Source organism: Pristiophorus japonicus, chromosome 5 (genome assembly GCF_044704955.1).
Source record: "Pristiophorus japonicus isolate sPriJap1 chromosome 5, sPriJap1.hap1, whole genome shotgun sequence".
Classification (NCBI taxonomy): Eukaryota; Metazoa; Chordata; class Chondrichthyes; family Pristiophoridae; genus Pristiophorus; species Pristiophorus japonicus.
This window is the reverse complement of record NC_091981.1, coordinates 83640317-83656538: the sequence shown is the minus strand read 5'-3', so window position 1 is coordinate 83656538 and position 16222 is coordinate 83640317. Positions and strand designations below refer to the sequence as shown.

The following is a 16222-nucleotide window of genomic DNA, read 5'->3' as shown; positions in this document are numbered from 1 at the left end:
TTATGAACTATAGACAATCTCTCTGTTGTTAAGTGATTATCTGTTGTTTTTAAGTTAAGACTTGAACCTTGTGTATGTATTTTATGTAAAATGCTAAAGCAGGAATTGAAGTTAGCTTAACAGAACTGCTTTCAAAGATAATGGAAGGAAGTTGGGGAAGTTAGCGTAAACACAAAGCAGTTTTCTAGGCCATAAAGGAGGTGACGACCGGTTGAAGTGAGAACGCTCTGCTTTGGGCCTCATAGTTGAAAGGGTAGAGGAATAGGCCTTGTACTGATGGTACCAGACAGGATAGGGACGAGAGAGATAAGACAGATTCCAAGGAAAGGACCATGTGAATAAGATCAAGACACATCCTTAGGGCAGGCTTTGTTTTGAGAATCAAGACAAAGAACTCAAAGCCCCATTGGGTATTGAGTTTTTTGGGGAACCTCTATAGGTTAAAAGGTCTTGTCAATATCCTGTTTCAGGCCCATCCCTAAAAAATCAAATAAAAGTGACCTCCTGAAAGCTTGTCCTCAGATGGAGGAGAGGAGGAGCTAGACAAAAGGAAGAGAAGTAGCTCAGAGAATTGCTCATGTGTCAACCGTCTGTCTGATCAGATCGGTATCAGCTACTTGACACGGTCATATGTTTTTGCCGTATAACTAATATGTTCTATTCCATCTTAAGAACATAATAGGAGCAGGAGTAGGCCATTTGGCCCCTCGAGCCTGTTCCACCATTCAATAAGGTCATGACTGGTCTGATCCTGGGCTCCACTCCACTTTCACGCCCGCTCCTTAGAACCCTTGACTCCCTTATCATTCAAAAATCTGTCCATCTCCACCTTAAATATCTTCAAAGTCTCAGCCTCCACAGCTCTCTGGGGTAGAGAATTCCAAAAGTTCACAACCATCAGAGAAGAAATTCCTAATTTCTGTTTTAAATGGACAAACCTTCATTCTGAAACTATGCTGTAGATTGCCCCATGAGAGGAAACATCCTCTCTACAACTACCCTGTCAAGCCTCCTCAGAATCTTATGTTTCGATAAGATCACCTCATTCTTTTAAACACCAAAGCATATAGGCCCAACCTGCTCAACTTTTCTTCATATGACAACCCCTTCATCTCAGGAATCAACTTCATGAACCTTCTCTGAACTGCCTCCAATGCAAGTATATCCTTTCTTAAATAAGGACACCAAAACTGTACACAGTACTTCAGGGGTGGTCTTAACAACGCCCTGTACAGTTGAAGCAGGACTTCCCTACTTTTATACGCCATCCCCTTTGCAATAAGGTCCAGCATTCCATTTGCCTTTCTGATTACTTGCTGTACCTGCATGCTAACTTTTTGCGTTTCATGCACAAGTACCCCCCGATCCCTCTGTCCTACGGCATTTTGTAATCACTCCCCATTTAAATAATAGTTTGCTTTTTTATTTTTCCTACCAAAGTGGATAACCTCACATTATAGTCTATCTGCCAAATTTTTGCCCACTCAGTGAGCCTATCTATAGCCCTTTGTAGATTATTTGCATCATTCTCACAACTTGCTTTCCCATCTATCTTTATATCAGCCAATTTGGCTATGTTACACTCGGTCCCTTCATCCAACATTAATATAAATTGTAAATAGTTCAGGCCCCAGCACTGATCCCTGTGGCACCCCACTAGTTATAATTTGTCAACCTGAAAATGACACATTTATCTCTACTCTCTTCTGTCAGTTAGCCAATCCTCTATCCACACTAATATATTACCTCCAACCCCGTGAACTTTTATCTTGTGCAGTAACCTTTTGAGTGGCACCATATCGAATGCTTTCTGGAAATCCAAACGTACAACATCAACTGGTTCTCCTTTATCCACTCTGATTAAACACAATATACCCACCATATTGGTTTGCATTCGAGCCAAATTATTTAGTGACCAGTGATAGCCATAAGAGGTTATTTCTAACAACACTGGCCCTGGTAATGCCATGCTGTATGAGGTGATCTTCGCCCCAGCCAGAAACTGGTCCAGCTCGCACTTGAAGGATTTCAGCAATTCAGCATCCACTGGATGAGCCAGCAGCCTGACTCGGAAGTCCACCATTCTCTGGGAAAAGAACCACCTCTTGATGTCTAACCTTGTTCTGGCCTTGTGCAACTTAATCAAAGTAGACAAACTGTCTACTCGAACACTATCTATTCCGTTCATCATCTTATAGACCTCCATCAAATCATGCCTAAATCTATGCTTCTCTAAAGTGTAGAATCCCAGCTTTTTTTTTTAAACCTTTCTTGATAACCAAGATACTTCTGTTGGGAATTAATCTTGTAGCCCTCCTTTTAACCATTGATATCACCTGCCATGTAAGGAGACCAAAACTAGACACAGTATGCTAACTGAGGCTTGACGAAGGTCTTGTACAAGGACAAAGTAGTATGCTTTGTCTTAATCAGTTGTTTTATAAATACACTCCAACACCCTATTCATTCTAGCTATCACTTCACAACATTGTTCATGAACCTTTAGAGATCTATGCACTAGAACAACCAGATCTCCTCCTTTCCCCACCAGATGTGTGCTTTTCCCTGAAGGTGTATGTATGTTCAGTATTCTCCCTGCCTACATGCATATCACTCCACTTTCCGAAGTTAAATATAACCGGGCAGAGTTTACTCTTCGGGTGCAACCGGAGATTCGGGTACAAATTGCACTAGTTTTGAGAAGTGTTTTTTTTCCCCTTCAGGTTTCCGCTCACTCATTTGCATATCCCCAAATGTAAACTCTGCCATGAACCAGTGCAATTGGGCAAGGTTTTAAAATGTAATTACTTTAAAAAAAAATGTTTGCCTTAAAAATATTCCTTGATATATTGGTGCAGTTTGATTAATACAGCTGAAAATGGGTTTATGCCAAAAAATAAGCATTTTTAATCATTGTCTAGTCACCACCTGTGACTAACCCGATTTAAATAACTGAAAATGACTTTAAAAAAACTATACAGAACCATGAGCTAGTTATATTGGTGTACTCGTCAAGTTTCATAATAAATTAAAAACATTCAAAAGCTTTTAAAACATGATTAGTGTTGTTGCACCAGTTTCTAATACAATATTTTTAAATTAGTGCAAATGATCGCGGAAACTCAATTTACACTGAACATAATTTGCACTCTCAATTCCACGATCTTTTGCACTGGTTTCGCTGATTTCGGGAGAATTTTGTTGAAAAAAAAGCGCAGCCTAGTGGAAACTCCAGGTCAAAATGAGGAAAACTTGTATATAATAGTAATTTATGAATACAGAAGCAAATACTGCATATGCTGGAATCTGAAATAAATAACAAAAAATGCTGGAAATACTCAGCAGGTCAAGCAGCATCTGTGGAGAGAGAAACAGAGTTAACGTTTCAACCTGACTTATTATTTCCAGGAATTTATGAATGTTAGATTTAGATAAAAGTGAGCTTCATTACATTTGTAATTCCACTAAAAATTTTGATTTAAATGATTTAATGAATGTAACTTTTACTTATATTAGTGATGTAGTGGAATAGCAAACATTGTGAATATGTACTGACATTGTGAATTATGTATTGGACCAATCAATACATTCTGAGCACACCGTGATTCCTCACATCACTGCAGATAGATAATTGCTGAACAAAGCACAGGTAGAGTTACTAATGCATTGCATGGACTGGCAAACTTAGCAGCTATATTGATTTAGCAAATGCTACAAAAAGTACTTGGGATGAGGGAATATCAAAATTACTCTACAAAAATATTAAAATCTGTCATTGTTCCCCACCCAGTTAAGTACTGAACCATGCAGACATGGATGGACTCTGGTTTGATTCAGTCTGTACTGAGTTAGGTGATTTCACTTGGGATTGTAGTAAGGGATGCTCTAACTGGCCTCAGTGTCCTTGGGTGAGGGAGAAGGAAAAAAAAACAAGGTTCCTCCCATGGATTGTTCTCTCTTGGAAAAGTGCACGTGGATATTGGGTGAGATCAGGACCAAGCTTAGCTGTGATGCCCATTATGATCAAATATCTATATCTATGATCTCCCATAAGGAACTGCTATTTGATTGAAATATTGGTGGGTTATAGGGACCCATGAAGTCATACTCCAACATATCTTCTGGAAAGGAATGAATAAATATCTCTCATAACCCCGAGTGAAAAGATTCTTACTTTTTAGACCCACAAACTAGTGCTGTTGACTATATCAAACCTTCCAGCTAGAAAGATGATTTGGAAAATATGTTGTAGGTCTTTGACGTGCTATCATTGTGTGGGGACTGATATTAGTCCTGGCACAAGTCCCACCTAGTACTGAAGCTTTTAATTATGTTGGATAGGATGAATGTCAAAAATCAGAATAGATCCCATTACCTGTTTAACAGTCCAAAAACTGACTGGAGAGATTCATCACTTACCGGAGGGAGCTTTTTTTTTCCCAGTCAGGAGTCCCAGGGCTAGAAATTGACCAGCTTGGTGCCCATTTTTTTTGTGATATTTCACCTTTTTTGCCAATAAAAGGTACTCACGTAAATTGGCCAAAGTTGTGTGCCGGCAGTTTTGAAATACCGCTGATTATCGGACCACCGACGTGGAACACCAAAAAAAATGCGAACGCTTAAAATTGATCGTTTGGCACACTGGTACTCGGTGAAAAATAAACACCCAAGAAAAGCCCGCATTGCAGACCCAGAAACAGTGGTAGGTATGAAGACCTACAAAAAAAGTTAACGTTTTTATGTTTTTAATTCTTTTTCAGCAATTCATTAGTTAAGTGTATAGTGACTGTTTCTGATTTGTATTATTTTATTTTTGCAATTTGCGTGTGTGTTTTCTCCCTTCTCAGGTGGACTAGGCCTCGGGCTAAAGTTGGTGAGGACCGTGGTTTCCACCGCGAATCCTCATGCAACGACGAATTTTACTGTCGGGCGCATTTTGTTGCCAATTTTACCCCTTTAAAAGTAGTGTTTTTTTTTAAAATGGTATTTTTGATGAAAAATGCAGAAAAATATCTGCTATTACCAAAATACCAATTTCTAGCCCTAGCTAATGTTTTGTGGATGCAAAGAACTGGAAATTTTCCTCTTAGGTAGAACAATTTTTTTTTAAATGTATTATTGAGAGACTAAGACTACAGTCGATTGCCACAAACTCCATTCCCTTGCCACTAACTGCATTACTCTCCCCAAGATCTGTCTGAAGCTGAACCAGACTTTTTGTAACCTTGGTGTCATACTTGACCTTGAAATGAGCTTCCAACCACATATCTGCGCCATAATTAAGACCGTCCATTTCCACCTACGTAACATTGCCCATCTCCACCCCTGCCACAGCTCATCTGCTGCTGTAACTCTCATCCATGCCTTTGTTGCCGCTAGACTTGACTATTTCAATGCACTCCTGATTGGCCTCCCACGTTCTGCCCAATGTAAACTTAAAATCATCCAAAATTCGCTGCCTATGCCCTAACTCCCATTCACCCATCACCCCTGTGCTCGCTGACCTACATTGGCTCCCGGCATTAAGCAACGCCTCGATTTTAAAATTCTCATCCTCATTTTCAAATCCCTTCATGGCCTCGCTCCTCCTTTTCTCTGTCATCTCCTCTAGCCCCAACCCCACCCACCCACAGATATCTGCGCTCTTCTAATCTAATTCTGGCCTCTTGAGCATTCCTGATTTTAATCGCTCTGCCATTGGCGACCGTGTCTTCAGCTGCCTAGGCTCTAAGCTCTGGAATTCCCTCCCTAAACCTTTCCGGCTTTCTACCTCATTTTCCTCCTTTAAGTCGCTCCTTAAAACCTACCTCTTTGACCAACTTTTTGGTCATCTATCCTAATTTCTCCTTATGTGGCTCGGTGTCAAATTTTGTTTTATAACACTCCTGTGAAGCACCGTTGAAAGTTTTACTACATTAAAGGCGCTATAAAAATACAAGTTTGTTGCTGCCTTTATCTTAGAGAATTATACTTTGACAGCGGCACTGCAGAAATTGTCATTTTCATTTACTTGGTTTTTTATTTGTTCTGCTTGCGGCACCACTTAATAATCTCATCCTATCTTTCTGAGCTCTTCTCTGCACAAACCACTTCTAAAGAAAATGATTAGATATTTTCAATAAGAACACAGAATAACAGCTATACTTGGCGTTCCATCTGCCAGGTGTCAGCAAATCGGGATTGATAACTCCTCCTTGATATCTGGGCAGACAGATAACCCTTCCAAAACGCAGTTAATAAACTCTTTACAGCAAAAAAAAATGATCACCCCTTCAGGTGCTGCTAACATCTGCACTAATGGCCCTTTCACTCACAACTGAATTCTAGTTTTCACAACTCCTAACCTTGCTATAACAATCCAAACCAGACTAGCATGGTATAGATAAAAAGACAAACCGCGAATGCTAGCAATCTGACAAGACAGAAGATGCTGGAAATGCACAGCTGGTCATTCAGGAACGGTTAAGTCTTTAGGTGTGATCCTTCATCAGAATCAGTACTGATAAGAGTCCAATTCGTAATATTAATCTTTCTCTTTCTGACCGACTTGTGTATGTTGCTAGCAATGTTTCAATTTAGCATTTTAGAGTAGGATAGTGTGACTGATCTCACTAGCAGCTATTATAACTAACTTTTATGGCAAATTGCTCTGCAAATATAACTTTTCAGTGGATTCTCCGATGGCTGAGTTGGTTACGGTAGTCAGTAGTTAGGTTAATACAGACCTGAAAGCTCGCAGCTTGATTTCCAGTTGTGCCGAGTTGGTTGATCTCTGATGGCAAAGAAGTAGGGGGTACAACAATTGGCTTCAGCTCAACTGTGTTAGGGAGGGAAATATCAGCCAAGGTTTGTGTGGGGACTTCTGGTAAGTTCATTCCTTCCATCATCACTGGCATACACATCACAGGTTTCTGCACTATGCCCTTTTCACCCACCAGTACAGTATTCATTACTCTAAGCCTCATCTTGTTCATTAATGTTTTTACATAACCATAATGAGCTAGATTTGTTACAACTTAAAACAAATATTACATGTCTTCCAGATAACCAAAATTAATTTGTCGTAGGAGTTGTATTAAACCAACTATCACATGCTGTTATGATGAAATAAACCATCACTGACAAGATAATAAAAAGATATACACTTGCCCGAATATTCAATATTGTCTAAGGGTTCAATTACATTGATGCATAGCAATTCTTGCCGAGTATGAATGTGAAACTGGCAGCATAACTCCAGAGTCAAATTTGATCCGATTCAAAAACACAGCAGTGTGAGACCACTTTAGTAAGTCCATGATACCACTTGAGGTTGACACTTATTGGAGTTAAACTCCAATTAGAAGTTGAGTTTAAAACTGTTCAGAGGATCCATGGGCACTTAATGAACTGTCTTGTTTAATGTTGAGAAAGTGGAAACTGCTGGCCACGGTCTTGCAACAATAAAAATTATCAGCAGAGTGAAACTTTGAATTTGCATATTTACATCATGCATGTGTAGAGTTCTCTCTTAGTGGTCAGAATGTAATTCATAGCCAGACTGCACAGCACTTACTAGTCTCAGACTGATGGAATCTAACTGCAACCTTAGTATAAATTCTGTTGAAATAAATACATTTGATTTAAGTTTGTTAAACATCCTAGATTTGGTTCAAAGCAATCCATCTTCGTCAATATGTACTAATCACCAACTCATTCAGGTATTAGCTTGCACATAGGCATCGACACTAAAATCTATTGCACATAACCATAATCATGTTTGGATCATTACATCAACTCTAAGAGTAGTCCAGGCTGATAATCATTGCACTTTATTCTGTTAATGTAACAGCTTTCTAATAAAATGCCTTGTGTTTTGTATCTACATTATGCACCAGTGTGTCAATGTTCCTCTTTTATTGGTGAAGCCTGTACTTTTCTTTCCAAAGAGTTTTTTTTAAGTATCAAATTTACTTAGCACAAAGCCCCAATAATATTCCAGCAAAAATAACCTTCAGATACAGTCACCACAGCAATTTCTCAGTCGTCCCACTATGCATCACCAAAAAAAAACAATTAGTAAACATAAAAAATTCACATATAACATCACAAACTTTCACAATAACTTGACTATTTTTTCCAAAGCCTCCAGAACAGCATAATGCATACTGTTAGACCTCAAAGACCCTCATCTATACTTCACAATCCCCACTCGCCACACACAGTGCCCCCAATGCGAACAAACAAAAAAATAAAGCACATGCACAGCAGCATCTCCATTGTACAGCCAGTGCACAAGTGAAGCAACATACTTCTTTCTCCATATACAACCAATGGCAGCCCATATTCATTTTTGCAGGAGTCAGTTGATGAATAAACGCCTGACTTAATTTATGAGAGGACATGCAGCATGTTGAGAAGGGCAGAGAGAGAAATCTTGAAGGGAAAAAGGGAGACCCCCTGAGTGGGAGGGAAGGGGATTGAGGGAGAAAGTAGAACATAGGAAAAGGAGGCGGCCATTCAGCCCCTCAAGCCTATTCCACCATTCAATGAGATCATGGCTGATCTGTATCCTAACTCCATCCACCTGGCTTGGACTCCATACCACTTTATACCTTTGGCTAGCAAAAATCTAGCAATCTCAGATTTAATATTTTTAATTGAGCTCGCATCTACAGCTTTTTGCGGGAGAGTTCCACATTTCTACCACCCTTTGCGTGAAGAAATGTTTCCCAACATCTGTCCTGAATAGCCTGGTTCTGATTTTAAGGTGGAAAAAGTTTCTCTCTATCTATGCTATCAATTCCTTTCAAAATCCTAAAAAACCTCAATCAAATCACCCCTTAACCTTATTTATTCCAGGGAATACAAGCCTATGTTATGCAATCTCTCCTCAATCTAACCGTCGGAGCTCTGATAACATTTTGGTTAATCTGCAATCCACTCCTTCCAAGGCCAATATATCCTTTCTAAGGTGTGGGGCCTAGAATTGTATCCAGTACTCCAGATATGGTCTAACCAGGGCTTTGTATAGTTATAGGAAAACTTCCTCCCCTTTAAGCCTCTAGCTATAAAGGCAAATATTCCATGAGTGTTCTTGATTTATTTTTGTACCTGACTATTACATTTTAGTGATGTGTACATGGACCCCATAATCTCTTTGGACCTCCACTATTCCTAGCTTTTCACCATATAAAAAATACTGAGATCTATCCTTATTTGGTCCAAAATGGATGACCTCACACTTAGCTGCGTTGAAATTAATTTGCTAGTTTGCCTACTCACTTAATCTATCAATGTCTCTGTAATGTTTTTGCTCCCGTCTACACTACTTCCTATGCCAACAATCTGTGTGTCATTGGCAAACTTAGATATGTGGCTCTCTATTGTGTTATCTAAGTCGTTAATAATTAGTGAATAGTTGAGGCCCCAGCAGAACATTTTGGGACACCACTTCCTTCCAATTCAAGTACATACCCATTATCCCTACACTGTCTTCTACCGCCTAACCAATCACCTAACCAGTTCAATAATTTTCCTTCAAATCCATGAGCTTTAATCTCAGCTAACCGTCTCTTATGTGGAACATTGTTGAATGTCTTCTGAAAGTCCATCTAAACTACATCCATAGACATTCTTCTTTCTATTTAGTTAGGTTCATTAGACATGACCTATCCTCTACAAATCCATGTCTCTCTCTACTCAGCTCAAATTTCTATATGTACTCAATCACTTGGTCCTTAATTACAGACTTTCCCAGTGGCTGATAGCAGGGAAATTCCTCTGTAGTTACCGGAGTCAGACTTGCCCCCTTTTTTAAACATGGTCACAATTACTGCATCTCTGCGATCCCCCGGCATGCTCTCCTCCCTCCAGATGAGATCGTGTATTCGCGGCAGCAATGCCTCTGCCATACTTCAATGCCTCAGGAGGGATTCCGTCTGCACCCGTAGCCTTGTTTTTAAGCTGTCTTATGGCTTTTTCTACCTCATGCAGTGTTGGGGTCTTACTGAGGTGGCGGCGGGTAGCATGCTGTGGGATAGAGTTGAGAACACTCAAGTCAAAGGCAGAGTCTCGATTGAGGAAATCTTCGAAGTACTCCTTCCAGCGGGCTCTGACTGCCTCGGTGTTCTTGATGAGTGTTTCCCCATTCTTGGCCAGCAGTGAGGTGGGGCCTTGGCCCGTAGGTGGCCTTGACTAGAGTCCTCCTCAACCGTCTTCTTCCTGTGGCCAAGGAGCTCCTCCCAGAGTCACAGTGCAGATTTCGTCTCCTACGGGGCACAACGGACATGATTTTTGCAGCGTGACAGCTACAGGAAAAATGCAGGGAACAGCAGCAGCCCTTATACATGGCCTTCTTCGACCTTACAAAGGCCTTTGACACTGTCAACTGCAAGGGTCTATGGAGCGTCTGCCCCCATTTCGGATGCCTCCAAAAGTTCATCACCATCCTCCGCCTGCTCCACGAAGACATGCAGGCTGTGATCCTTACCAACGGATCCGCCACAGACCCAATCCATGTCCGGACTGGGGTCAAACAGGGCTGCGTCATCGCCCCAACCCTCTTAATCCTTCTCACCGCCATGCTCCACCTCACAGTCAACAAGCTCCCCGCTGGAGTGGAACTACAGAACCAGTGGGAACCTGTTCAACCTGCGCCGTCTCCAGGCCAGATCCAAGACCATCCCAACCTCTGGCGTCGAGCTACAGTACGCGGACGATGCCTGCGTCTGCGCACATACAGAGGCTGCACTCCAGGACATAGTTGACGTATTTACTGAGGCTTACGAAAGCATGGGCCTTACACTAAATATCCGTAAGACAAAGGTCCTCCACCAGCCTGTCCTCACCACACAACACTGCCCCCCAGTCATCAAGATCCACGGCACAGCCCTGGACACTGGACCACTTCCCCACTTCCCATATCTCGGGGGCCTCCAATCAACGAGAGCAGGCATCGACGACCAGATCCAACACCGCCTCCAGTGCAGCCTTCAGCCACCTGAGGAAAAGAGTGTTTGAGGACCAGGCCCTCAAAACTGCCACCAAGCTCTTGGTCTACAGGGCTGTAGTAATTCCTGCCCTCCTGTATGGCTCAGAGACATGGACCATGTACAGTAAACACCTCAAGTTGCTGGAGAAATATCACCAATGATGTCTTCGCAAGGTCCTACAAATCCCCTGGGAGGACAGGGGCACCAACATCAGCATCCTCATTCAGGCTAACATCCCCAGCATTGAAGCATTGACCACACTCAATCAGCTCTGTTGGACAAGCCACATAGTTTGCATGCCAGACACGAGACTCCCAAAGCAAGTGCTCTACTCGGAGCTCCCTCATGGCAAACAAGCCAAAGGTGGGCAGCAGAAACGCTACAAGGACACCCTCAAAGCCTCCCTGGTAAAGTGCAACATCCCCACTGACACCTGGGAGCCCCTGGCCCAAGACCACCCTAAGTGGAGGAAGTGTATCTGAGGGCGCTGAGCACCTCGAGTCTCAATGCCGAGAGCACGCAGAAATCAAGCACAGACAGCAGAAAGAGCGTGCGGCAAACCAGTCCCACCCACTCTTTCCCTCAATGACTGTCCCACCTGTGATAGAGGCTGTGGCTCTCGTATTGGACTGTTCAGCTACCAAAGAACTCACTTCAGGAGTGGAAGCAAGTCTTCCTCGATTCCGAAGGACTGCTTATGATGATGATGATGAATTATAGATGCCAATAGCTTTCCCCACAACAGATTAGCAGCTCTATAATTTCCTGGTTTCTGTCCCTCACCTTTCATAAATTGTGGAGTTATATTTGTAATTTGCCAATTCCTGAATAGAGAGCGCTTTTAAAAATGATGGCTAAAGCATCTGCAATTTCCTTACCTACTTCCTTTAAAACCTTAGGGTAGAAACCACCATGTCCTGGGGATTTGTTCGTCCTTAATGTCATTATTTTTTCTATTACTGTTTCCTAGTGCCACATAAGAGAGTGGCATTTGTGAGTTTGGTAAGTGGGTGAGTTTTAAGGGTTATTCTCTTTAAACCATTTGGAGGCTGGAGTAAATTGTTAGAAGCTACTGGCAATTGCCACTAAGTAAGTAGCAGTTTAATTTAAGGGGGAAAAGTTAAATAGTTGGGAATCTTTCAGGTTTAGGCAGAGAAAAACAAGGTAACTCTCCAGTAGGAGGCAATTAGCAGCTAGTTAAAACCACTGACCAGTAGTGAGTCATCAGACCTAGATACAGTTTGAAAAGAGGCAGCTCGTGCAGAGCACGGAGTGCAACAGCATAGAGTGGCATTTGTGAGTTTGGTAAGTGGGTGAGTTTTAAGGGTTATTTCTGAGGTGATTTTGAGGACTGTTTTGTCAAGTTGAACAAATGATGATAATCTACATATGATGTAGTTCAGTTATTTTCGACTCTGACTTGAGCTGGATATAATCTCATTAATTACAGAATGATGGAACACCTTGTAGTTAGTTATACAATAGTATAATAGAGCAGATAGTTCACCAGAGACAGTGAGTTACAACACTTGTTTTGTGAGTATGAAAGACTCAAACTCATTAAGGCATAAAATATCATTATTTGAATAATGTCTAAAAATCACCGTCAATGATGAGTGATTCAGTTTGTTCTAAACATGGCCATTACATGAAAGAATCTGAAACATTAAAAATATTTATTTTTGATTACCATGATATGCTGCTAACAATGGAGAGAGTTCTGATGATGGTATTAACTAGAGGACTGAAGCTTTAGCCGTTTACAAATCTCAGCTGAAGCTTGAATTTGGATATTCAGATTGCTGAAGTCACTTTTACAATAATATTCTCAAATGGCATGAAGGATTTTGGAAAACTGCAGATTACCACAAATTGATATATTAAAGGATAAAATTACTGATAGTCCTTTGAATTTTCACATTGTACAGAACAAATTTCCCTCCATTTTCAATATTCAACTGCAATACAGTAGGAAAATAAGAAGGTTCTTCTAAGATCATTATTGAGACTACGTGCACCTTTCAAGACTAAACTTCTTGTGCCAATATCGCAAAGAAAGTCAAGAGTAGAAAAGTTCAATAATAAGTTATTTTTTTTCCTTACTTGCAGTCAAGGATATTTGTGGAGGAAATTATTCCCACAGCAGTGACAAACGTAACAGTAATTCTATTGTGCCTTGCCTGTGCACCACTTGCAGCCGATGAAATATCCTTTCGCTACAAACAGGTAGAGACATGGAGCCACAATTTGCTCATTTATCTCTGCAAAGATGCCTGATCCAAAAGTGCTCCAGCAATTTTTATTACTTTTTAAATAAAAAATATGTAATACATGTTTTGTGTTAGTGACAGAGCAATTCTATCACCAAATGTGAAATAAAGGCAAAATGTGAAAGACAAAAAAAAATTAGAAATTCTCATCATGGACAAGCAAAAATAGGGAACAAAAACAAATTCTGTTAAACAGTGATGGACATGAGTCTCACTCAGTACACCAGAGTAAACACTAATAAATTACTTTTTTGTAAGATTGTAAATGCAAAATAAGGTATAATTGGTGAAAAGTATAATCATATTGCATGCAAACTATAAGGTGCACAAGCTGTTATACAATGTAACAATTTAAATACCATCTTATTTTATACTTCTGAACATATTAATGTGTGGCCAACAAAATTACCAAACTTACTTCATGGAATCACTACATCATTGGCCTAGAATTTGCTGCCAAAAATAATGGCAAGTTTAATGGCACTCACAGTTATTAACGTGTAAATCTTCCAGTAACTTGTGGCAAGGAAGAGATACCTCGTAAATTGCAAATCGCCACAAGCTGTTAGTCTCATGAAAATGGGATCTTACTCTCGATCTCCCCATGAGTTGCATGAAGTTGTTGTATTTGTGCATTAATTGCCAATTAATCTCTCTGTAAAATGTTAGACCTGGTGCTCAACAGTGCAAGTATCTTTATAATGAGGAGATTTAAGTTCCTGAAATGACAATCAACCTCTCCAGCCCAAAAAGGAGCAATTGAAACTGTAACATCTCAATTATTTTCTTAATTTTGCTTTCTGTCTCTTTTTTTCTTGCTTACCCTCGCTTTCTCATTCTGTACCTGATTTGATTCAAATTCACCCTCCTTCTCCGTCATTCCTCCATTTCTTAATCATTAAAACTCATTGGTCAAGGAGATTGTCTGTTGGTTCCATCAGTCAGATAAGGAGATAGACTGTTGTTCTCTTCATTCAGTTAAGGAGATAGCCTGTTGGTCCCGTCGTTTACTAAAGTCCTCTTGCCACGCCGTTATCAGCTCGTACTTCAAGCAACATACAGGGCAAAACTTTTGAGCTGAAGGGTGAGGGAAAAGGTCTTAACTAACAGGGCACGCCACAAGATGTGTCGTTCCAGCAAGTTATGGGCCATAATGTAAGTATTCAAAATGCATCTCATCATTGTTAAATAGACACATCATGTATGGATCTCAAATAAGACTTAAATTTAACTACTTTTATCACATAGCCAACATAGAAGCCATTTAATAATTTTTTCAGCCACAAGATACTGCATAAAATTTGAACAACACTAAGCAAAATAACTAGAAATTAGAGCTCTGAAAACAGTTAGGGACTAGTTTATTGTACATTGTAGTGTAGGGCAGTGTAGTGGAAGTTCAAATTGAGGTCACACCTATTTCCATACGGATTAGTCATATTGGTTTCAGGAGAAAAGTTTTCCTTCTACCTTCATTTTAAACAAAACAGCACACATATACAGAGCTTATCAACTAATTTATTTTTGTAGCTTTCATAGCTGAAGTCTATATAAATCTGTCATACAGAAGAGAAAAAGTGAGGAGATTCCAAATGGTCCCACTCAATGATGATGTGTCTGCTTAAAACGAAGTCCACAATAACCACATGTTCCAACTTTTGTGTCTTTGTCCTAATAAAGAAAAAAAAAAGGTTGTTCTAAATTTGGAGAGTATTCAAAATATTTAACCTGAGATTTAATTTACTGAATATCAAGCAGCAAATATTCACTTTGTAATTATGTGCAGTTTTACGCTTAGGTGTGCATTCATATTGCCCAATATCTAACTATACAATAGCATAATCCAATGGGATAAAAATAAGATCCCCTTGTGATCTGAACTGCATAGTGTTTTCAAAGCGTACTGAGTTACAGATTGAGCTGTTTTACTTCACAGCAAATGAACATGGGAACATAAGAATTGGAGGCTATTCAGCCCCGCGAGCTTCCTCTGCCATTCACTTAGATAATGGCTGATCTCAACTCCATTTGCCTGCTTTAGCTCCATATCTCTCGACAGCCTTATCTAACAATCTCAGTCTGGATAGGTCCAGTTGTCACTGCATCCACAGCCTTTTCGGGCAAAGAATTCCAGATTTCTACCACCCTTTGTGTGGAAAAAGTGCTTTCTGATTTCTTCATGCAGAAATCAAATTGCAGCCATTATAAGGATTACCATTTACTTTTAGTTATTCGTTTAAAAAGCATTTGTTATAGTCCAAGATGATTTAAATTAATTTCTAAGAAACATTAAGTATGTTATACAGATGATTGAATAAGTAAGGCTACAGCATTATATAACATTTTACCATTACAGAGTGACTCCTGCCAACGAACCGGAAGCTGTGCAGAAACAGACTGCTCACTCCAACAACCAGAAGCATGATTGATCTGCTTTGTAAAAAAAACAATCAAGCTATGGTTTGTTTAAATTCTCCCTGCTTTTTCACCAGCCCGCTACCTTCACAACCTTTTAAAAATTTTCCCAGCTTTCTCAATAACCCATCTTCCTTCCTGGCTTAAAAAAACTTTTAACCAACCCGCTCCCTTGACAAACCGGCAGCACGCATGCACAGATTACTTCCAGTTCGTTGGCAGCAGTCGCCTCCTTTACATTTTAAGGTGTCCAAAGCCACACATCACTGCTTAACAGGGCAAATCGGTGTCCTGCTTTGAGATCTCTGCAATGTTATTCTGTACTCAGCAAGTAAGTATCCAAGAATTGTTCTTGCTTCAGTTTTTCAGTCTCAGGGAAGAGAGAGATCATGGGACATGCCCAGACAAAATTGACCTCTCTAAAATAGAAATCTTATGTGGCAATCAGCCAGTTTTCCTCCATAATAATATTAATAATGAATGGTATTTAAAAAATAAACATAGCACGCTTCTAACCTATCAATACAGAATATACCTATGAAATCTGGTAAAAAGTATTGTTTA

At 40.1% G+C, this 16222-nt stretch overlaps 2 protein-coding genes across 7 annotated transcripts in view; one reads left to right on the top strand and one right to left on the bottom strand.

Moving 5' to 3' along the window:
• The window catches only part of mrpl36 (mitochondrial ribosomal protein L36), a 112870-nt gene that overhangs the window by 16884 nt on the left and 79764 nt on the right, over window positions 1-16222 (top strand). The window lies entirely within an intron of this gene.
• The window catches only part of ndufs6 (NADH:ubiquinone oxidoreductase subunit S6), a 50090-nt gene continuing 48611 nt past the window's right edge, over window positions 14744-16222 (bottom strand). For both annotated transcript variants that reach the window (XM_070880766.1, XM_070880765.1), the window contains one exon: window positions 14744-14914. In XM_070880766.1, coding sequence (XP_070736867.1) covers window positions 14846-14914 — 69 coding nt within the window. In that variant the 3' untranslated portion in view covers window positions 14744-14845. The remainder of the gene's footprint in view (window positions 14915-16222) is intronic.